At 45.2% G+C, this 24451-nt stretch overlaps 1 protein-coding gene across 6 annotated transcripts in view; it reads left to right on the plus strand.

Moving 5' to 3' along the window:
• The window catches only part of WDR75 (WD repeat domain 75), a 669401-nt gene that overhangs the window by 577291 nt on the left and 67659 nt on the right, over nt 1-24451 (plus strand). For all 6 annotated transcript variants that reach the window (XR_011022770.1, XM_068244930.1, XM_068244926.1 and 3 more), the window contains one exon: nt 5339-5424. Coding sequence is in view for 5 of the 6 variants with exons in the window: in XM_068244930.1 (XP_068101031.1) it covers nt 5339-5424 (86 nt within the window). In the remaining variant the exon portion in view is untranslated. The remainder of the gene's footprint in view (nt 1-5338; nt 5425-24451) is intronic.

The raw sequence follows: 24451 nt of genomic DNA on the forward strand, positions 1-24451 counted from the left end.
AGAGCTGCAGTAACACACACTGTGTGAGTATGAGGCCAATGCAGGCACGCAGAGGCAGCCACAGGGCTGCAATTACAAGGTAATTACATGCTATGTAGTTAAGATGCTTATTACTGTCTCTCTCGGGGTTTTTGGTGTGTAGGGGGGCAGAGAGAGAGTGTATGGTGTGTGGTTTACAATGTAGTATACACTTTGTCTGAGTTTGTTGTTTCTGGAGTGAAGGAGGTCGTGTGTGTGTGTGTGTGTGTGTGTGTGTGTGTGTGTGTGTGTGTGTGTGTGTGTGTGTGTGTGTGTGTGTGTGTGTGTGTGTGTGTGTACAGTGTGTGTGTGTGTGTGTGTACAGTGTGTGTGTGTCTGTGTGTGTGCGTGTAGTGTGTCTGTGTGCAGTGTTTGTGTGTACAGTGTGTGTGTCTGTGTGTGTGCGTGTAGTGTGTCTGTGTGTGCGTGTAGTGTGTCTGTGTGCAGTGTGCAGTGTTTGTGTGTGTTTGTGTGTGTGTGTGTGTGTGTAGTGTTTGTGTGTGTGTGTGTAGTGTTTGTGTGTTTGTTTGTGTGTGTGTAGTGTTTGTTTATGTGTGTGTGTGTGTGTGTGTGTGTTTTGCAGTGCAGTGTACTCTCCTTGTGAGTTACTGTTGTGGGGTGGTTTGTGGAGTGTAGGGTCTTGTGATGTCAAGTTGTGTGTGTTTTGTTGTGAATTGTGTCATCAAACCCTCAACCCCCCCCCCCTTCCCCATCCTTGGTGTGTGTGTGTGTGTGTGTGTGTGTGTGTGTTTGTGTGTGTGTGTGTGTGTTTATATAATATATATATTTATTAACAGGGCGTAACTTTAATACCCCCCGCGGGGGGCTAGAAAATAAAAATGGTGCCTTGTGTGCACTCTCCCGGCTCCCCTCCCCCCACCCGCATGTGTGCAGCTCCTGTCCCCACCACCTACATATCTTGCAGAGTAGAGTGGCAGCAGAGTTTCATAATTTACCTCATTGGTGGCGGGACAGGACCTCTTCAGTGTAACTGCACTGTGTAGCCTAGCACCGTTGCGGCTCTGGACACTGCACCTTGACTTGACTTGCATCCAGAGCCCCAAGGTGATAGGTTGCATGGCGTGGATACACTGAAGTGGGAAGTAAAGAGGACTTCTCCCACTGCCAGAACCAGGTAAAGTATGAAGCTCCGCTGCCACGCTACTCTGGAAGCTCTAGGGGTAAGGTTGTGGTTATTCAGGCTACTCTAATTCTTTTTTTTTTGGGGGGGGGGGACGCAGTTTTAAGGTGGCCATACACTGGCCCGATTCCCGGCCGTTTCGACAGCAGATTCGATCCTGGGATCGAATCTGCTGCCAATCGTTCGCGGTAAACGCCGCCGACGATCCGATTTCCTCCCGAAATCGGATCGGTCCGTCGATCGCGCCGTGCGGGAAATTACCCTCGATCGCCCGCGGTTAAGTGCGCGTCGCTAGCGGCGGCCGATCCGATGAAAAATACATTACCTGATGCGGGCTCCCGGGCGTCTTCTCTGCATCTTCTCAGCGCTGCACCCGCTCCATCCCGGCGCTTCCTGGGTCACTGCAGTGACCCAGGAAGTTCAAATAGAGGGCGCTCTATTTGAACTTCCTGGTCACGGAGTGACACAGGAAGCGCCGGGATGGAGCGGGTGCAGCGCTGAGAAGATGCAGAGAAGACGCCCGGGAGCCCGCATCAGGTAATGTATACGGGGGGGGGGGGACAGGCGGCAGGAGCAGCTGAACAGATTGTGATCGGTTTCAGGCTGAAATCGATTCACAATCTGTTTGCAGTAAAGGCAGCCATACGATCCCTATCTGATCAGAGTTATAGAAGTCTAAATCTCCGGCAAGCCAAATGGACTACCTTTCTGAACTTTCATTGCCACCTCTTTCCCCTGAATAAAGAATCCAGCTAGATTAACTTCTCTTGCTGGAGGAAGTAGAAATGTCAATGCCAGTTTCCCCAACAAGAAAGTGCCCAGCCTAGAGGGCATTCCCATTGAAATATTTAAGACATTCTCTGAAACTCTTGCACCTCTCCTCCTTGAAACATGAAACTGCATTTAGGATGGGCAGAATTTCCATGTCTATGAGGGAGGCACTGATTGTGGTAATACCTAAGCCTCGAAAAGATCCTTTACTGTGTAAATCCTACAGGCCTATCTCCCTCCTCCACGTAGATGCTAAAATTCTAGCTAAAGCACTGGACATAAGACTGAACGCCGTAATCTTAGATTTAATACATCCTGACCAAACTGGCTTCATGCTGGGTAAATGCACGGCTATAAATATTGGTAGACTTATGGCTAATATCCAGTGTAACCATTTGTACCCAGGTCAAAGAGCTGTGGCCTCTCTTGACATGGCCAAAGCCTTTGACACCGTGGAGTGGCCATATCTCCAGGCAGTCCTTGCCTGCTTTGGATTCAGGGAATATTTTATGAGGTGGGTGCAAGTTCTTTATACTGACCCTTCAGCCCGTGTCTGTACTAATTTGTGGGTCTCTGAATCGTTCACCTTGGAGTGCGGGACACGGCAGGGATGTCCCCTGTCACCACTTCTTTATGCGCTAGCTGCGGAACCATTGACTTGCCATATTAGTGCGCATCCTGACAAAATTGGCCTTAAAACTGAGGATACTCGTGAGAAAATATCCATGTATGTATCCCGATGACATGATACTCTACTGTATTACTCTATGGCAGACCTGGTTCCTTCCTCTCCTTTGCTCTTGAAGTGATATCTGAATCAGGATACTACTCTGGTCTTCAACTCCACAGAGACAAATCTGTTGTTCTCCTTATTGACAGATCCCCAGATCCTGCAAATCTCCCCTCCTCGCCCTGGCATTTTAAATACCAAGAAGTGGCCATATGCTTAGATCCCAAACTGTACCTAACTGATGAAGATCTCCCACTTCTCCGTTTGGTTCAGGACAAGAATAGGGTATGGACAAAGCTCCTTCTTTCTGTAGCCGGCAGGGGAAATGTGATTAAAATAATTCCCCTCCCCTAAATTGTATATATTGTCCACCACTTTCCAATTTATGCCCCTCAAACTTTCTTTAAAAAGCTCCGCTTTCTTACTCAGTCTGGTATGGAGCAATGGGCGTGCTAAAGTTAAATATAAATTACCGCAAAATCCAAATGGCTTTGGTGGAGTTAATGTCTGTAAAAGGAAAAAAGGCATGTGCACCATACTGTCCTGTACCAACATGGTTTATTGCATCATGTGCGACATCACAGGATACAAGCATTGGAATCGCTCCTAGCTTGCATCTTGGCATCTATGTAGCTAAGGCAGCTGTGGGAGTGGAGGTGTGGTGTCGGGCACTGTGATGGGATAAGCGAAGGCCGTTTCACGTCCTTCTGGACGCTGTGTCACATGATGCAATAAACCACGTTGGTACAGGACGGTATGGTGCACGTGCCTTTTTTCCTTTTACTGACATTGATGACATTCCTTTCTTCAGCCAGTATTCCAACGCAGCACACATCCACCATCAGAATCAGGAATTGCTGCAGGTGGTGCTATTAAATTTTGCCTTTTTTTATACTAATATGCTGAGTGACTTAATACAGGAGGAGTGCCACACTTCTTTTATTTGTTTTTCTACAGCCTTGGTGGAGTTGCTCTCCCTTAATAGCAAATTAACTACATAGCAGCTCGGCTCCAGCAACTCGCTGTCGGGTTTTCTACCAAAATCTATAACTCTGAGATATATGGCTATGATATTGATTTGTCCAGATTTTCTTTTTGCTCTTGACCTACTGAGGGGTACTCTGCCAAGGTTGTCGGAAACTTTCACTCTTCTGGATCAAGCTCACAGGGTCTGGTGCTGGGTTCTCAGGATTATGCAGATTGCCATTTGGAATTTTACACCCCTTTGTGGTCAAACCCTCACGTTGGGGAATTTTCCAAGATTCCTGATCCGCAGGCATAGACCTTTAGGGGTGTTGTGTTCCTTGGTCATATAGTAAATAATGGTAAACTGCTCTCTTTCTCAACTCGGGCAGCCACTTTTAACTTACCAAACTCATTTTATTTCAGATACCTGCAGCTAGCCCATGCGTTTTGAGCACAACTTGGGAGTGAACACCTCCAAGTTCATACTTCAGATCCTCTAGATGCGCTCAGTAATGCCTAAACTAAGCACATGGTGGGAACTCTCTACTTCATGCTTATCAAGCTGAAGGCTGATGGACACAATTCCCCTTCTAAGGCTAGATGGGAGGGAATGGCCTTGATTTAGACAAGGAGGACTGGGGTGATGTTTTAGAAGCAGTAAGAGCTGTTTCCCACTGCGTTAGGAAACACCTTACACAGCTATATATTATTCATCAGTCTTACCTCACCCCAACTCACATCACCAAATACAGCTCGAATACTTCTGTGGACTGCCCCAAATGCTTAGTTGACAGCCCAACATTTTTTCATTTAATCTGGAAAAGCCCTCCCTTAACTGTTTACTGGAAACAAGTAGTTCAGTTCTTACATTCTATTGGATGTCCAGTAACACTAGACCCATCCCTCTGCTTCTTAGGTTTAATAACCAATGAGGACATGCAAAAACATACCAACATTTTCATCTCTCAAACCCTGTTTTATGTTAGACAGGAGGTGGTGCAGAAATGGCTCTCCCCAGCAGGGGCGCCTCTAGCCTTTTTGGCACTCCAGGCAAGAAAACCTGTACACACACACACACACACACACAATATATACGCGGTACAGCGCTGCGTAAGATGTCGGCACTATATAAATACTGAAGTTAATAAATAAATACTAAAGTAAATAAATGGGAGGAAGCCAGCACTAACAATCCACCAGGTGGTCTCTCTCCGCACAGGAGAAGCAGACTGATGGACAGCAGGAGGGGACTGACAGAGGTTACATGGACTTGCAGTTAGTGTTGCCTCTGTGAACACACTCCACACAAAGCCTCTCCGTATGCAGACAAATTTAAACAAAAACAAAAAAACAGCACTCAGCACCCAATGGGGGAAAGTGGCTGCACAAATCTTCAGCTGCTAATGACTTCCACCACCATAGCACTACAGGCACAGACACTTCCGGCTTAGGAAGGGTTAAAGTACACTGACAGCCAGGCCCAACACACATAGAGAACAGATGCCATTAGCTGCTTATCAACCCCATCAGCTTCAGCTATTGTTAGAGGGTTGCAAGACACCAGGAAATTACAATTTTTTTAGTTATTTTTGCAGCTTCCTGCTTTTTAATTTTAATATAGTTGCAATTTCGCATTGATTGTGTACTAGATCTAAAATGTCTACTATGCGGCTAAACTGAATTGTATTTCTGTGTTTTTTTTATATTTAAAGATTCTGCATACCCCAGCTCACGTACTGCCACCTGCTTCCATTCTAACTGATATGTTCGTGAGTTTTTTGTTGATCTCCAAGAAGAGGTAATTACTTTTCCTTTTCTCACGTATTCAATATTTGTGTTTGCTTACAAGAGCCATACTGAAAGCTGACCCTTTGGTTTGTTCATTAAATAAGTGAGAGAAGAGGAAATAATTCTAGCTTACAGATGGCACCAATCACATAACCATCTCTGGGCAGGTGCAAAATATTTCTCTTCATCACACACATACAGCAGAGGCAGGGCCCTTAACCAAGGGAAATGGACCTAGCCTCAAATCTCCACCAATGAGGTAAAGTAGAAGAAAGGCCCCAGTCCAAAATTCGACCCCAACTAGCAGCTAGATAATAATCCCATAGACTAGGTAGGCCCCGTTTCTGTCTTCTGTATAGCACCTGGGCCCTAACCCTTGTTGTCTTACCAGCAGAGATATAACTATCCATATGTGCTTGAGGGGCACCGTTGCTTTCTTTTTATGAATGTAATGGGTAGCATCATAAACAGGTAGAGCATTTTGGGTGGTGAAACGGTCATACAGGCCAAATTACACCCCAACCAAGATGGTTTATACTTGGGCCAGGTTTTTAGCATCACTTTAACCTCCCTGGCGTTCAATTTTCCCAGGATTTCTGTGCAAACAGTGATAAAAATTTATTTTTAAAACTTTTTTTTCCTGTAACTTGCCAAAATGTGTCAAGCAAGGGTCTAGTATACAGTGCAGGAGAGTATTGATGTGTATGCATGTTTATATTGTTCACAGCATGTTTTTTTGGACGGACATTTCTGTCCATACCGCTAGGGAACAGATAAAGGGAGGGAAATTAGTCTCATATAACACACTATAGAATGGATTCAAATAAATATTCAGATATTTCAATTTATCTTTTTGCCAAACAAAATGAAGGTTGAGCTACAGAAGCTTAACCACTTGAGGACCGTGGGCTTTACCCCCCTTAAGGACCAGGCACTTTTTTTCCATTCAGACCACTGCAGCTTTCACGGTTTATTGCTCGCTCATACAACCTACCACCTAAATGAATTTTGGCTCCTTTTCTTGTCACTAATAAAGCTTTCTTTTGGTGCTATTTGATTGCTGCTGCGATTTTTACTTTTTATTATATTCATCAAAAAAGACATGAATTTTGTCAAAAAAATGATTTTTTTAACTTTCTGTGCTGACATTTTTCAAATAAAGTAAAATTTCTGTATACATGCAGCGCGAAAAATGTGGACAAACATGTTTTTGATTAAAAAAAAACCCCATTCAGCCTATATTTATTGGTTTGGGTAAAAGTTATAGCGTTTACAAACTATGGTGCAAAAAGTGAATGTTCCCATTTTCCAGCATCTCTGCCTTTTCTGACCACCTGACATGTTTCATGAGGGACTAGAATTCCAGGATAGTATAAATACCCCCCAAATTACCCCATTTTGGAAAGAAGACATCTCAAAGTATTCACTGAGAGGCATAGTGAGTTCATAGAAGATATTATTTTTTGTCACAAGTAAGCGGAAAATGACACTTTGTGACAAAAAAAAAAGTTTCCATTTCTTCTAACTTGCGACAAAAAAAAAATGAAATCTGCTACGGACTCACTATGCTCCTCTCTGAATACCTTGAAGTGTCTACTTTCCAAAATGGGGTCATTTGTGGGGTGTGTTTACTGTCCTGACATTTTGGGGGGTGCTAAATTGTAAGCACCCCTGTAAAGCCTAAAGGTGCTCATTGGACTTTGGGCCCCTTAGCGCAGTTAGGCTGCAGAAAAAGTGCCACACATGTGGTATTGCCGTACTCAGGAGAAGTAGTATAATGTGTTTTGGGGTGTATTTTTACACATACCCATGCTGGGTGGGAGAAATTTCTCTGTAAATGACAATTGTTTGATTTTTTTTTTACACACAATTGTCCATTTACAGAGAGATTTCTCCCACTCAGCATGGGTATATGTAAAAATACACCCCAAAACACATTATACTACTTCTCCTGAGTACGGCGATACAACGTGTGGCACTTTTTTGCACCCTAAGTGCGCTAAGGGGCCCAAAGTCCAATGAATAACTTCAGGATTTCACAGGTCATTTTTGTTTCAAGACTACTCCTCACGGTTTAGGGCCCCTAAAATGCCAGGGCAGTATAGGAACCCAACTAATGACCCCATTTTAGAAGGAAGACACCCCAAGGTATTCCGTTAGGAGTATGGCGAGTTCATAGAAGATTTTATTTATTGTCGCAAGATGGCGGAAATTGATTGTAATTGGTTTTTTTTTCACAAAGTGTCATTTTCCGCTAATTTGTGACAAAAAATAAAATCCGGTTCTCAACGGGATTTCCTGCATACTCTGATCGCCGAAGGCGATCGGAGTGGGTGGGGGGATGCCGCCGCTCAGCGGCTATCATGTAGCGAGCCCTGGGCTCGCTACATGATTTAAAAAAAAAAAAAAAAAAAAAAGTGCGGCGCTGCCTCCTTGCCGGATTTTTTAGACCGAGGCCTTAACGAGGACTTCAGTTTAAAGTGCTTCTTATGATAAATGGTTGTCCTTTCAGGAGTAAGGGTTAATGTTCTGGAAAAGTTTTGTGCCCGCCCCTTAATGCTTTGGAGGGGTGTGTCAATATGTGTGTGTTTTATATGAAGGTCTAAGTTTGTTCAGATGGTTAAGCACTTGAGAAAGGGCATGTAGCCCGAAACGTTGTGCTTTTTTGTCTGCTGTATAACCGCATGCATTGTTACAATAAATTCTGAAGATTATTCGTGCAAGGGTTGAGTCCGGAATCGATTGATTGTGTATGTACCTTTAGGATTTCACAGGTCATTTTGCGACATTTGGTTTCAAGACTACTCCTCACGGTTTAGGGCCCCTAAAATGCCAGGGCAGTATAGGAACCCCACAAATGACCCCATTTTAGAAAGAAGACACCCCAAGGTATTCCGTTAGGACAATGGTGAGTTCATAGAAGATTTTATTTTTTGTCACAAGTTAGCGGAAATTGATTTATATTGGGTTTTTTTCACAAAGTGTCACTTTCCGCTAACTTGTGACAAAAAATAAAATCTTCTATGAACTCACCATACTCCTAACAGAATACCTTGGGGTGTCTTCTTTCTAAAATGGGGGGTTTGTGGGGTTCCTATACTGCCCTGGCATTTTAGGGGCCCTAAACCGTGAGGAGTAGTCTGGAAATCAAATGCCGCGAAATGACCTGTGAAATCCTAAAGGTACTCATTGGGCTCTGGGCCCCTTAGCACAGTTAGGGTGCAAAAAAGTGCCACACATGTGGTATCGCCGTACTCGGGAGAAGTAGTATAATGTGTTTTGGGGTGTATTTTTACATATACCCATGCTGGGTGGGAGAAATACCTCTGTAAATGACAATCTTTTGATTTTTTTTACACACAATTGTCCATTTACAGAGATATTTCTCCCACCCAGCATGGGTATGTGTAAAAATACACCCCAAAACACATTGTACTACTTCTCCTGAGTACGGTGATACCACAGATAAAGACACTTTCTTATACCAGCGTCTTGTTTTCCGGGAAATTAAATAGGGCGCTAACCTCTGGTCATTGAAGTCCACCCCTCCCATGTTGACATTATATTCGTGGACGACAAGGGGCTTTTCAATGACCTCAGTTGCCCGTTGAATTTGGACTGTCGTGTCTGTGTGAATGGTGGACAGAAAGTAAACGTCCCCTTTGTCTCTCCATTTCACCGTGAGCAGGACTTCAGTACGCAAGGCGGCCCTCTGCCCCCGTTCAAGTCTGGTGGTAACGAGCCTTTGGGGGAAGCCCTGGCGACTAGGCCGCGCAGTGCCACAGCATCGGATTCCTTCTAACTTTAAGTGCTGATAGAGGGCCACACTTGTGTAATAGTTGTCCACATAATGATGGTACCCCTGAGACTTCCGGTTCCGGCGCCCTGGAGGAAAGACGCTAGTCACTGAGCTCCGGTGAAGGTCCCTATCTCACAAGCCAACGTCGTAGGTAAAGCACCCCGCAAACTGCTCGGTGGCAGAGGTAGAAGACGGCAGCACCTTGGGGAACTCTTTTTACTCCAGATGGAGCGGTATCTGACACGAGCAGAGAAGCGAGAGCAGGTCCACAGGGATACACCCAAAATGGCGCCGAAAGGCAAAGCCAGGGACACGCGCGCCGCCAGTCTCCTCCTGGAGAGCGTAACACAGATGGAGGGCAGGAATGGTCGGATCCACCACAAAGGTATAGGTAAAACCTTGATGCTACAACCCCACTTCTTAATACAGCACCAGAGAGTCAACCAGTCCACACCCGTATCCACCAAGGGTGCAACAACAGTCCAAACGAAGAAAGACCAGGTCTCAACCTGGATTTTAAGGCCAATTGGCCAATTTTTATTTGCAGAACCACAGTGCTAGAGCACAACGTTTCGACCAGATGGTCTTTATCAAGTGCTTACCATGTATTTGTGCAACAATCACATATATAGACAATTAAAACACACCCCACTAAGGGGCAGGCACAACACTTAGAGACAAGCCACGTTGTATTATTATTATCACAGGAAACACTTTAGAACAGTTCTGGCAATTCATACATGGGAAAGTGCCCCTGCGGTGAGGGACAAACGCGGCATCAGCGTTCCTCGAATCCTTTAGGTCAGCCCTCACTAGCTGGTCCTTGACACTCTTCCCCTTCCTGAAAACCATTTTAGGGGGGGGCACGAAATACCCTAGAGAGCAATGGATCAGTTTCCACCACTGCCCAGGCACCCAACAGACATCGTCTAATGTCTGCTGCATGATTATCATACGTCAATATGAATTGTACCCACTCCTGGTAATCATCTTTTCTCTCTTTCCTCTTTCTCAATTCCTTTCTATCCATGCTAGCTACATCAGCTGCTATTCTTTCCACTTCCTTACGTTGGTAACCCCTTTCTACATACTCACCCACCCACTCACCCACCATCCTTGTCTGGGGTGCTGACAAGCAAAATAAGAAAGCATCTGTTCTTGCAAGCTAATAAGGGCTTATTTTTTCTCCCTTATTACCATTTTACCTGGAACATATAAAAGATTAGATGCTGGACTGCAAAAGGGGATGGGGTTTTTGCTTCGCAGGGGAAAGATGACGAAGATGTTATACACCAGGGGAAGAAGTGAAGTCATGATAGGGTTGTATACTATGATGTTAAATTACATGACAGTTAATTTCCAGATATTATCTGAATGCCATTGTTGTTCACAAAATGCTAGAATTGCTTTACAAAATAATTGGGGGTTAAAGAGACACTGAAGCGAAAAAAAAAATGATATAATGAATTGGTTGTGTACTATGAATAATTACTAGAAGATTAGCAGCAAAGAAAATATTCTCATACTTTTATTTTCAGGTATATAGTGTTTTTTGCACATTGCATCATTGTATCATTGCATCATTGCATCATTCTATAATATGTGCAGATTACACAACACTCAGCATTCAAAATGAGTCTTTCAGAGCAGTCTGTGAAGTAATGAACTCTCCTCTGGCAGAGGAAAAGTAAACAGTTCAATTACAGTTGAGATAATAAAAGTCAGATAACAGCCCTCTCCACGACTAACTTAGTCGGAGAGCTTAATAGCTTTTTTGCATAGAGATAACAACTGGAGTTTCCCAACTCTTTCTGTACTGGAAACAATTAGACTGATGTATCTGATCTTAATGTTTTATTTCTTAGCTGTACTACACATACAAATCATAATATCATAATTTTTTTTTCGCTTCAGTGTCTCTTTAAGGGACCTGCCGAAGGGAGGGATGTCACCATCTCAGGGAGTTAATCATACGAAATGTTATCAATGCATGATATATCTGTACAACATTTACAGCGAGTCTGGAGGATGACCTGTACACTGTGCAGCTGGAACATAAAGGGACTACGGTCCCCTACTAAAAGAAATATGGTGCTACGACACTTAAAGAAATTAAAAACAGATATTGCTTTGCTGCAAGAAACTCATCTTAATTCAGAGGGTTTCTCTTATATGAAAAAACAGTGGGTAGGCCAAGTGTATGGCTCACCAGCACATGAAAAAAAAGCAGGAGTTCTGATACTAATAAACAAAAACTTAAAAGGCACAGTGCTGGGTCATCAATCAGACTCGCGGGGAAGATGGGTAAAAATACAAATACAGTTAGGGCCCGTTCAGATCACAAATGCGGATGGCCATGCGTGCGGAACGCGTGCGGACCGCAACGTGTACGAACGCATGGCCATCCGCGTTTGTGTGCGTTGCGTGGCTGATCCCATCACTGAAAAGTGAATGGGACAGCCACGCGTTTTGTCAATATCTGCGTGCAGCATGCGTTTTCGGACCGCACAGGTCCGGAACGCATGCAGTGTGAACATCAGACAGTGCACTCTATGCAATGTCTGATGTCGTGCGTGTCGGCCACCTGCACGCGTTTCCAAAACGCGGTTGGAAACGCGTGCAGTGTGAACGGGCCCTTAGGGGACGAGCGAATTAATATAATCAATATATATGGTCCTAATGAAGATAATAATATTTTCTTGCGGGAGGTCGGCAAACTGCTCTTACAGGATATATCACAAAAATGGATATTAGGGGGAGACTACAATGCAGTAGTTAACACTAAAGAAGATAGATCTAACATTAAAAAAAAAGATCCCACATATATACTGTATCAAAAGAAGTCTGACCAGCTTGCAAACTTTCTGCAAGACACAAAGCTTGTGGATGTCTGGAGACTAATGCACCCTTATGATAGAGGCTTCACATTTTATCCCCCCCCCCCCCCCCCCCCCACATGATATTTGGACAAGAATTGATTTCTTTTTGATATCAGACATAATAATATCACAGGTAATAAACTCAGAAATAGGTGATATGGTAATATCGGAGCACTCTCCAATTCTCCTTAACCTCAAAGAAACAACACCCAAAGGCTCAGACATCTTATAGAGATTCCCCACGCAATTATATCAGGATGAGCAGTTTGCAGCCCTCCTTAAACAATGGTGGTTTGAATACCAGGAAGACAATAAAGAGCACAGAACAGAACCTAAACTTTTTTGGGAGACTGCTAAACCTGTCTTAAAGGGAAGAATCATTGCATACATGGCCCATAAAAAGAAAGAAGCAAATATTAAGTACTTAGGGGCGGTCAAAAGTGTCAGAGCTGCCTTGGTCCATTTCCAAGCCCACCCCAATCCTGAAACAAAGCTTCAATGGGTTAAAAAAAAATAGAAGTAGACACATGGCTTAAAAATAAAGAAACCATAGCTGGTGATTATAGTAAAATCAGATATAGGAGGTTCGGGAACAAAATGGGTAAACTATTTAGTAATCTAATTAAAGGGCCTAGACAATCCACTACGATCACAAGTCTGAAAGACAAACAGGGTAAACAAATAACAGATCCTAAAAGCATATTAGGTTGCTTTCAACAATTTTACGCTGAACTATATGATGATCATAACCTACCTAACAGTACTAACATTAAACCACTTTTAAAAGACCTAAAATTACCAAGTCTCTCTGAAGCGGACCTGCTTACCTTAAATAGAGAAGTATCTCAGACAGAAATAGTTGAGGTTATTGAAAATTTAGCTAACCACAAAACTCCAGGACCCGATAGTCTATCAGCAGAATTCTTTAACCTCCTGAGCGATAATCCCGAGCTGAGCTCGGGGTATGTCGCGCAGGAGGAGTTCTCAGGCCCTGGTGGGCCGATTTGCATAATTTTTTTTTTTGTTACACGCAGCTAGCACTTTGCTAGCTGCGTGTATCTTCCGCTCGCCGCCGATCCGCCGCTACCCGCCGTGCCGCACAGCCTCCCCACCCCCCTCCCCGACCCCTTGCGCAGCCTGGCCAATCAGTGCCAGGCAGCGCTGAAGGGTGGATCGGAACTCCCTCTGACGTCCATGACGTCGGTGACGTCATCCCGCCTCGTCGCCATGGCGACCGGGGAAGTCCAGCAGGAAATCCCGTTCTGAACAGGATTTCCTGCTTACTCTGATCGCCGAAAGCGATCGTAGTGGGTGGGGAGATGCCGCTGCGCTGCGGCTATCATGTAGCGAGCCCTGGGCTCGCTACATGATTTAAAAAATAAAAAATAGTGCTGCGCCACCTCCTGGGCGATATAATTGTATCGCCCAGAGGGTTAAAATACTTCGAGAGGAGATAACTCTTCCATTGCAGAAAATGTTTAATGCAATACTATTAGATGGAAACATGCCTAGATCGGATAAAATGGCCCATATAAAACTAATACCAAAACCAGGAAAAGACCTTACTGATCCGGCAGCATATCGGCCTATATCCCTAATCAATCAGGACATCAAAATATTGACAAAGATTATGGCCGATAGGCTGGCGGATCTTATGCATAAACTAATAAGCCCCTCACAGGCTGGTTTCATTAAAAATAGATCGGCTGTCATGAACCTGCGTAAGGTAATTACAGTAATGGATCATTCTAAATCTTATCCATTGACTAGCAAGCAATATGCGATATTGCTATTAGACGCAGAAAAAGCATTTGACAATGTAAGATGGGATTGGCTGACAGCAGTCCTTCATCAGATGAACTTTCGGGGATCCTTCTGTAATCTTATACGGGCCATTCATGACGGACCATCTGCACAAATTAGTATTCCTGGGTTTTTGTCTACCAAATTTGAATTAAAGAAGGGAACGCGTCAAGGTTGCCCCTTGTCCCCCCTACTATTTAACCTAGCCTTAGAGCCCATGATACGCACCTTACAACAACACATCACTGGGATACCCATAGGACAGGAAGTGGTAAAACAAGCCATCTTTGCAGATGACATGTTGTTATTTATGGCCAAACCACAAGAAGAGCTAGATCTTGTAATAGATATAATCGCACACTTTGGTAAATTCAGTGGATTCAAAATTAATATAAGCAAAAGTGAGCTCCTGTGCCTCTCGTCTTGCTCTAATCTGCCGCAAACCATGAAAAATACACAGATAAAAATCAAGCAAAGAGTTAAATACTTGGGAATTACACTTAATAGAGACCGTAATACACTATATGAGCTTAATTACAACCCTCTCATTAAAGGAATTAAGAATCTACTAGAAAGATGGGAATCCCTACCGATTAATCTTATGGGCAGAGCTGCTATAATTAGGTCGGTATGCTTGGGAAAACTCCTATACCCATTACAGACAATACCGCTACTCTTAAAACATAAAGACATCAAACTATTGGAGAAGGCCTTTAATAAATGTTTATGGAAAAATCGTAAAGTAAGAATTGCATATGCTAAACTGAGATTACCAAAGGATTGGGGTGGGCTTGGACTACCTAATATTAGATCTTATAACTTAGCTTGCCTCTTCCGACACATCAGAGACTGGGAGAGACAATCTAGTGTCTACTCCAACTTTACTCTAGAGAAAGCCTTTACAGAACCTTGGTCACTAATGACAATTCTGCATACACCATACAGAAAATTGCCCAAAAGATTAAAACAGAGCAGAATGGTACTAGACACATGGGCAACATGGAAACAAATATGCAAATTACATAATCAGCCATGCCAGTTAACAAAATATATGCCACTATGGGGGCACCCAGGTTTCCCACCCAGCATCACACATACGGGCTTTATAGCATGGGGAAACAGAGGAATAACAAAATTGGGACAAATATGGTCGTTCCGCAGTAAAAGATGGTTCACATTTTCTGAACTAAGAGCACTCTATAATATCCCTAGATCCCACTTCCTGTACTATGCACAACTTAAATCTTATATATCAAACATATTGGGCAAGGTGGGTGGTGCCATGAATCCGAACTCTTTTGACAGATTCTTGAATCCACTGACCTTAAAGATGTCGCTTTCCGATAATCAAAGGAAAATAGAGAATATATCTGTAGAAAAACGAGCTAAACACAACTTTAAACAGTGGGCGAAAGACATTCAAGATGCTGATCTAAATAACAAAATCTTAGAAGGAAATAAAATTTTCCGTTCTCTAATTATAGATGAGACATGGAGAGAATCCCATCTGAAAATGATACACAGAGCAAAGTATGCATTTAATATCCAATATCAAAACCCACCAGTAGGCTACCATCCACATTGCCCTAAATGTCTATCAGAAAATGCTAACATGTTTCACTGTCTATGGGAATGCTCACATATAAAAGGCTTTTGGGGAAAAACCCAAAAATATATAGCACAATTGTGCAAATATACAATAGAACTATCCCCTCAACTATGCCTATTCAATTATAACACTCCAGGAGAAAGCCAAAGGACAATGTCTATACCATCTTTAGCACATATTGTCATAATTGCTGCCCGTAAAGTCATCTACAACAAGTGGATATATCACAGTATACCATCTGTATGGGATGTGAAACAAGAACTACTACATATGATGCATATAGACAAAGTAGAAACACAACAAAATATGGAAAAAAAGACTAAACGCTTCTTTAAGGTGTGGAAGAACTTTATTTCATACTCTTTTTCTACAAAGGAAATTCAAGACTTTATGAAACCATTTCAATATACCGTATTTTTCGGACTATAAGACGCACTTTTTCTCCCCCAAAAGTGGGGGGAAAAAGTCACTGCGTCTTATAGTCCGAATACAGGGAGTCCCGGTTTGTTTAATCCCACTGCCCGGGTGTTATGTAGTTATCGGCAGCCATGTGTCACCGCCCCCCGCATTGTAATTAGCTACATCAGTATAATCTGATTGGCCCCCGCTGTGTAGTTAGCCGCTGCCATGAATACCTGATTGTCCCCGGGCCTGCAGTGTAATTCGCCGCATCAGCATAATCCAATGCGCCCCGCCGCTGTGTAATTAGCAGCCATATCTCACCCGATCTCGGGAAGTCCACGCTGCTTAGAGACCCCCGCTGTGTAGTTAGCCGCTGCCATGGATAACCTGATTGTCCCCGGGCAGGCAGTGTAATTCGCCGCATCAGCGTAATCCAATGCGCCCCGCTGTGTAATTAGCAGCCATATCTCACCCCATCTCGGGAAGTCCGCGCTGCTTAGAGACCTCTCATATACGTCATTCTTTCCCCTAGTGCCGGCTTTTCATGTTGCGTCATTACAGGCGGCCGGCACTAGAGGAAAGAATGACGTATATGAGAGGTCTCTAAGCAGCGCGGACTTCCCGAGATGGGGTGAGATATGGCTGCTAATTACACAGCGGGGCGCATTGGATTACGCTGATGCGGCGAGTTACACTGCCTGCCCGGGGACAATCAGGTTATCCATGGCAGCGGCTAACTACACAGCGGGGGTCTCTAAGCAGCGTGGACTTCCCGAGATCGGGTGAGATATGGCTGCTAATTACACAGCGGGGCGCATTGGATTATGCTGATGCGGCGAATTACACTGCAGGCCCGGGGACAATCAGGTATTCATGGCAGCGGCTAACTACACAGCGGGGGCCAATCAGATTATACTGATGTAGCTAATTACAATGCGGGGGGCGGTGACACATGGCTGCCAATAACTACATAACACTCGGGCAATGCCCCGGGGGGGGGGGGATAGCTGGAGGACACAACAGGACAAGCTAGGGACACACAGATTACACAAAAAGGACAAGCCTAGCACATAGGGGGACAAGCTGAGGACACAGAGGGACAAGCAGAGGAAACAGGTTGACAAGCTGAGGTCACAACAGGGCAAGCATAGCACACAGCGGGACAAACAGAGGACACAGTTAGACAAGCCATGGGCACAACAGGACAAGCATAGCACACAGGGACAAACAGAGGAACAAGCATAGCACATAGGGGGACAAACATAGGATACAGGGGCACAAACAGAGTAGGATACAGGGGGACAGATAGGGACACAGGAAGACACAAGGGGCATAGGAGGACACAGGGAGACGCACAAAGTACAGGAGGGCTATAATAATTGCTGTGAGAACATCCACAAGATGCCCCTGGACCATAGACACACCAGGTTTGCTATATTTTTTTTCCCTGGTTTTTGCCCTCTAAACCTGGGTGCGTCTTATGGTCCGGAGCGTCTTATAGTCCGAAAAATACGGTATGTCATGGTATGCTGAGAGAGATTTATTGGGCACTCTAGGTAAACTAAAAATCTAATAATTAGCTAAAGTTGCAACTTCTCCTTCTATTGTATATCTGAGATAAATTAAGGCAAAAACTAGGCTAGATGAACATAGAGATTATGTATTTAGATATTGTTATGCATATATAGATATTACAATCAGAGATGGTGACAGAGGGTGGGAGGGGTGGGTTTAGGCAGGAGGGGAGGGGGGGGGAATACAGATTTTGGCTTTATCTCTTAAGTGGGTCCTTAGACATCCGGAATATGTGAAATGTCCTATGGACTCAGTAATGTCTTTTCCATTAAATTGATTTTGGACTCCTGAGGGAGAATTGTTAAAGTCTAAAAACTCAATAAAAAAGTTTATTAAAAAAAAAAGATGGTACCCCTTCTGGAACAAGGGTGACACCAAGTCCCACACAACCTTTCCACTGCTCCCCAGGTAGTCAGGGCATCGGACCGGTTCCAATTTTGAGTCTTTTCCCTCATAGACCCTAAAACGGCATGTATAGCCTGTGGCCCTTTCACAGAGCTTATACAGTTTCACCCCATACCGGGCGGGCTTGCTTGGGATGTACTGTTTGATGCCAAGGCGCCCGGTAAAGCATAAGAGGGACTCGTCTACGCAGATTTCTGTTCAGGGATATAAGCATCTGCAAATGTTGATGACCGGTGGTCTATGAGGGGCCGAATTTTGTGGAGCCGGTCATAAGCAGGGTGGCCCTTTTCATGACAGGTTTTGTCGTCGTTGAAGTGCAGGAAGCGCAGGGTGGACTTAAATCGTGTCCTGGACATAGCAGCAGGGTGCAAGGGAACATGATGTACTGGGTTCGTAGACCAATACGACCGCAATACATTCTGTTTCATTAGTCCCAAGTGAAGGACAAGGGCCAAAAAGATTTTAATGTTGGAAACTTGGACTGGTTTCCACCGGAAAGGCTGGGCATAGCTGCTCTCCGGGTGCTCGGTGATGAATTGTGTGGCTTTACGGTTGGTCTCAACCACAATTAAGTCCTAGAGAACCTGGGTGATGAACAGCTGCAAAAAGTCTAGGGCCGTTCCTAGATGAGCTGTCGCCACCTGGACTCCAGACTGGGCGGTGAAAGGGGGCACTACGGGTGCGGCGGAATCAGGGGATTGCCAATCTGGATGTGCCAGCACCTCTGGGAGTCTATGGGTACTACGGGCCCATCTTCTTCTTGGTGGCTGCGACAGGGGTACTACTGCACGTGCCACCGTACCAGTTTCACTTTCGGTCAGAGAACCACTGCTTTCCACAGGTTCAAATTCGGACCCGGATGATTCGTCGGATGAGTCTTCCCAAAAGCTCTCATCCGACTGGTCCATGTACCTGTATACCTCCTCATCGGAAATCCCCCTTCTTGCCATTGTGGATTGCTAAATTTATGGGGTTTTCCTCCGAGACTACCCAGAAAAAAAGAGCACCTACCTAGCAAAAGGGAGTATTTGAGAGGTATTGGGGTTGGTGGGAAGTGGGGTCTCAGAGACAATCAAACAATCATGGGACAATCAAATACAATTACAGCACAATCAAATCCAATCACAGCACAAGCAAATCTGATGCACTCGGAAGGTGGTGGTTGGAGGTGGTGAGGGGGAAGGGTGGGGTTGGGTGTGGCGGGAAGTGGGGTCTCAGAGGCAATCAAACAATCACGGGACAATCGAAGCCGATCACGGGACAATCAAATACAATTACAGCACAATCGAATACAATCGCAGCACAAGCAAATCTGATGCACTCGGAAGGTGGTGGTTGGAGGTGGTGGGGGGGAGGGTGGGGTTGGGTGTGGTGGGGGGGAGGGTGGGGTTGGGTCTGGCGGGAAGTGGGGTCTCAGAGGCAATCAAACAATCACGGGACAATCGAAGCCGATCACGGGACAATCAAATACAATTACAGCACAATTGAATCCAATCACAGCACAAGCAAATCTGATGCACTCGGAAGGTGATGGGGGGTGGTGGTGGGGTGGGGATTGTTGGGAAGTGGGGTCTCAGAGGCAATCAAACAATCACGGGACAATCGAAGCAGATCACGGGACAATCAAATACAATCGCAGCACAATCGAATACAATCACAGCACAGTCAAATACAATGCACTCGGACGGTGATTAGGGGGGGGGGGGGGGGTCTGAGGGCGATTTGAGGGGGTGGGTGGTTGATCAGGAGCCCGCACGGGGCAGACTGAGTCCTGATCAGATGAGGGGCAGACACAGGGGGTTACTGATCGCAGATCAGTTAGTGATTGCTGGGAAGGACAGATGTAAACAATGCGCAGGGGATGTAATCAGGAGGGGGGTATGAGGGCAATCGAGGGTCTGGGCAGGTGATCGGTTGCCCCCACGGGGCAGTTAGGGTCTGCTCTGATGGATGGGGGTGCTGAGGGGTGATGGACAGGTGATAGACAGGTGATCAGGGGGTAAGGTAGCTGTATACAGATGTATACAGTATACAGGGGGGTAGTCTGGGATGGGGGGTGGGGGTGATCTAAAGGTGGGGGGGGATCAGGGGTGATTAGGAGGCAGTTAGGGACCTAATGCAGGGGATGGCGTCGCTAGTTAGTGATAGGTGGGGGGTGGGGGTTTTAGAGGGGTGCAAGGGTGCTGGGCAGGGTTCTGCTGGGGTGATCAGGGGGGGGGGGGGGTATGAAGGCTGGGGTGGGAGATCAGGGGGGCTGTGGGCAAAAAAAAGCTGTTTGCTGTGTTACTCACAAGTGCTTCCTCCTCGCTGGTGGTCTCTGGAACAATGAGACCACGAGGCGAGGAGGAAGCATGTATAAGGCACTTTGTTTACCTAACAAAGTGCCTTATACGCATTTGATTGGCGGATACAGTATATTCCTCCGCTCGCCGGCGCTGCTAAGTGGCCGGCGAGCGGAGACTAAATGGCCGGCTACCGATCCCCGGCCGAGGATCGCGTCACGGATGACGTGATCGCTCCGCCCATGCCCCTACAAGGACAGCCGCCTCTGGGCATGAGCTGGTCCTTGCGGGATCCACTTTCCGGCCGCCCCTGGGCAGTGGCCGGTCGTTAAGTGGTTAATAACTTTCTAGAGTTATCACCATGGTGATGAGGCATGTAGTATCATTTTCAGAAACATTTTACCTCAGGCAAACCTAAAGTTAACGCTTCTGTCTTTAAGTTAACGCTTCAATCCTTAAAATAACTTATGTTATGATCCATTAGAGTGTATATATAAATAAATTTGCTTGTTAATATAATATCAACCTGTGTTTGTTTCTGCTTGGAGGAGGTAAGTCCACCACTGCCTCCCCGTTTTTTGTTTTGTTTTTTTAGTTTTATCTACTTTTATACTTTTGGCGCCTCTGTTCATTTCCACATTGTTCAAGTCCACCCATGGAAGGGTGCTAACCCCTTGTTTCCAGATCTACAGAGAGCAACCTCTTAATCCTGAATGGAGACAGGTCTAATCTCCCCACCGGCACCTACAGTGGTTGCCTTAGTGGTAACCGTTGTTTGTGAGTAACTTTACATACTTGCCTCTCATTACCCACATCAATCCTGTACATACTGCACAATATTGGGCTCTCTGTGTTCTCTCTTGTTTTCCCATATTCTTAGGATGAGATTAGAAATTGTGTGTCAAGGTCTTGTTGATCTCAGCACCAGTGATTGGTGCGGGCATCCCCAGGGCTTGGGATCTAAGTGAGCATGGGTCTTCACCAGCAGACCCTGCAAGGGAGGTTGGGCCGTCGCTACCAGCAGGTCGATGGACTACTTTTCTGCCTGGGGCTCACCAGGTCACAACCCCAAGGGCTGCCCCACCAGTGATAAGGATGGTGAACTTGCAATAAGTGAAGGAGGGAGGACAAAAGGGACGTGCCAGACTGAAGGCTGGTCTTACAGGACTGGGAGATGACGGGACTGACCGGAGTGGCAGGTGACAGGATTGGCGGATGAAGGGACTGACAGGAGTGGCAGGTGATGGGACTGGCAAGTGACAGGACTGCCGAAACGCACTGGTACCAGGACCGGCAGGTGACGGGATTAGCAGGTGACCGGACTGACTTTTAAAGGGACTGAGTGGACTGGAATGAACTGACAGGAGTGAACTGACAGAACTGACAGGACAGAAATGAGTGAACTGAACCGACTAAACTGAGTGTTTCGGCCAACCTTTGTCCACAAACACAAAAATTGTTTATAGACAGAATTGTCCTAGTCTGGCTGTGCTTTAACCTTATAGTGGATGGTCACATTTGAATACTCCATTGCAGACAGGGCCGGTTCTGGACCTTTTGCCACCTGAGGCAAACTTGTGAGGATGCCCCCCCCCCCCCCCCCCCCCATGTGGAATGATCGCCCAGCACTTGACAATTTGGACAGCACATTATAGCTGCAGTACGCCCCAAAAACACCCTCAGTATAGGTAGGTAGGTACAGTTGCCCCCAGTATAGATAGCTTGGTATAGTTGCTCCCAGTATAGTACCCTTGGCCCTGAGTATAGATAGTAAGGTACAATTTCCCCAGTATAGCTGGCTAGGTACAGTTGCTCTCAGTATAGACAGCTAGATATAGTTGCTCCCAGTATAGATAGCTTGGTACAATTGCCCCCAGTGTAGATAGATAGCGAGGTACATTTGCTCCCAGTATAGCTAGCTAGGTACAATTGCCCCCAGTATAGATAGCTAGGTGCTGTTGCCCCAGTATAGTACAGTTGCCCCAGTATAGATAGCTAGGTACAGTATAAGTACAGTATATGGTAACTAATAGGACGCAGCTGCAGTGCTTCATTCTCACTGGCTTCATGCTGCAATCTGTTCCTCCATCCGCGGACGCTCATTCTGTACCTGCCTCAGAACCAGGAAGTGTAGAATGAGCGGCCGCCATGGAGGATTGAGAGGCAGATCATTGCAGCATGAAGCCGGTGTGACTGCAGCACCGCAGCTGCATCCTATTCCGCCGTGACTCCGGCTCAGCATACAGCCGTAAACATCGGCGGCAGGGGAAGAGGCGGTTCGGGGGAAATCTCCCCCTTTTCAGTCAGCAGCTGACTGGGGGGAGGGAGAACAGTACACGCCACTGTCACGTCCTCGATCGAGCGGCAAGTCTTGCTCTCCTCCCGCTGCCTGGAAGCAACCATGGTAACTGGACGTTAAGCAACCATGGTTGCTCACATGTAGTCACAACAGGAGAGCAGCAAGATTCGCCGTTGGATCGGTGACGTGAGTTGTACACCGGGGTTCAGACACCCACCGCCTAGGCATGGGGCGGCAGGCCAGGGACTTTATTTACTTCCTTTTTCTGCCTGACCCCGCCCCCAGAATTCTGCCACCTGAGGAAGACGCCTTACTTGGCTCATGGGTTTTTCGGGCCTGGTTGTAACCGAGTGTAATATGAAAAACTGTTAATATTCTGTGTGATTTTTTTTCTGTGATGGCTATACAAGCATTGGTCCTATTTGTACGTGAAATCTTTTTAAAGTGTAACTGTCGGCCACAAAAAATCAAAAATCAATTCTTTATTTGTATCTGGTAAACAAGTAATAAGGATGCTAATCAGACAATCCAAAAGTTAAAATCTTTTACTTGTCTTGTTTATAAATGATCATTCCCCGGTTTACCTGACTCTTATTTGGTACGTTGGCGCACAAAGGAAGTTGCAGGGCATGCTGGGTTGTCCTATTTTGCTTCTGTACATTAGTTAAGTCTGAGGGGAAATAAAGAAGCAAAAAAAGACAACCTAGCATGCCCTGCAACTTCCTTTGTGCGGCAACGTACCAAATAAGAGTCAGATAAACTGGGAAATGATCATTTATAAACAAGAAAAGTAATAGAGATTTTAACTTTTGCATTGCCTCGTTAGCATCCGTATTACTTGTTTACCAGATAAAAATAAAGAATTGATTTTTGATTTTATGCCCGACAGTTACAATTTAAATATGTTGTAGTTTGGTAATAATAAAAAATCCCTTTTTAATTGATCATTAGATGACCTGGTTCAATATTTACTCAAGTTGTGTTTCTAAACATTGTCGAGATGGTTTCCCCTGTAAAATCCCGTGTGCCCAAAATAAGATTGGCATCATGTATGGGACAAAGGGGCAAAACCAACATATTTTTAATAAGTAAAAAATATGTTTCAGACCCTAGTTGTTTACAGTTACTAGGCATTTTTGAATCAGATGAATCTGAATTGACAGGACTGGACTGACAGAATTGAACTGACCGGACTAGACTGGCAGGAGATTGTGACACTGGTCACAGATGGCGTGGATTGTGACACTGGTCACAGATGGCATGGACTGCAACAAAAGAAAGACGGCTGGGTCTCCACCTGGATTTAAGCAAAATGCTGTGTTTTACTGCACCATAGTTACAAAAACCAACACACGACGTTTCGGCCTGCGGCCTTTATCAAATGTTACACAAAACTGAGCTCATGCTCACATATAAATCACATATCACATCATAAAACACACCCCAAAGGGCGGGCACATTCTTAATTAGAGGGCTCTTAAAGCAACAGTACACCAGTCCATCCAGGTTATAGGAATCCTCTTATATTACATTCTTCATTAAGTCCATTAGGTGCAAGGGTTTCCAACTTATTAATCCACCTACTTTCCCTTCTTAGGAGTGCTGTCTCGTTGTCCATTCCTTCTCCTGTTGTGACTTTCTCCAATACACACCACCGTAAATCATTTACCATATGGTTGCATTCAAAATAATGCCTGCCTATAGGGGAGTCAAAATTTTTATCAGGGTCATTATAATATTTTCTGTACAATTTTATATCGCTACGATGTTCATTGACTCTCACCCTAATGGGTCTGGAGGACTGTCCCACATAGCCTATCCCACAGGGGCACTTCAGAAAATGACATTCGGAGTGACACAGGAAAAATTGCCATTAACTTTTATTGCTGTGCCCCTCCTGGGATGTGCTACAGAGTCACCCTTAATGATGCTAGAACAATTCTGGCAGCTAAGACAGGGAAATTTGCCTTTCTTTTTTGGCAAA

This window comes from Hyperolius riggenbachi, chromosome 7 (genome assembly GCF_040937935.1).
Source record: "Hyperolius riggenbachi isolate aHypRig1 chromosome 7, aHypRig1.pri, whole genome shotgun sequence".
Taxonomy (NCBI): Eukaryota; Metazoa; Chordata; class Amphibia; order Anura; family Hyperoliidae; genus Hyperolius; species Hyperolius riggenbachi.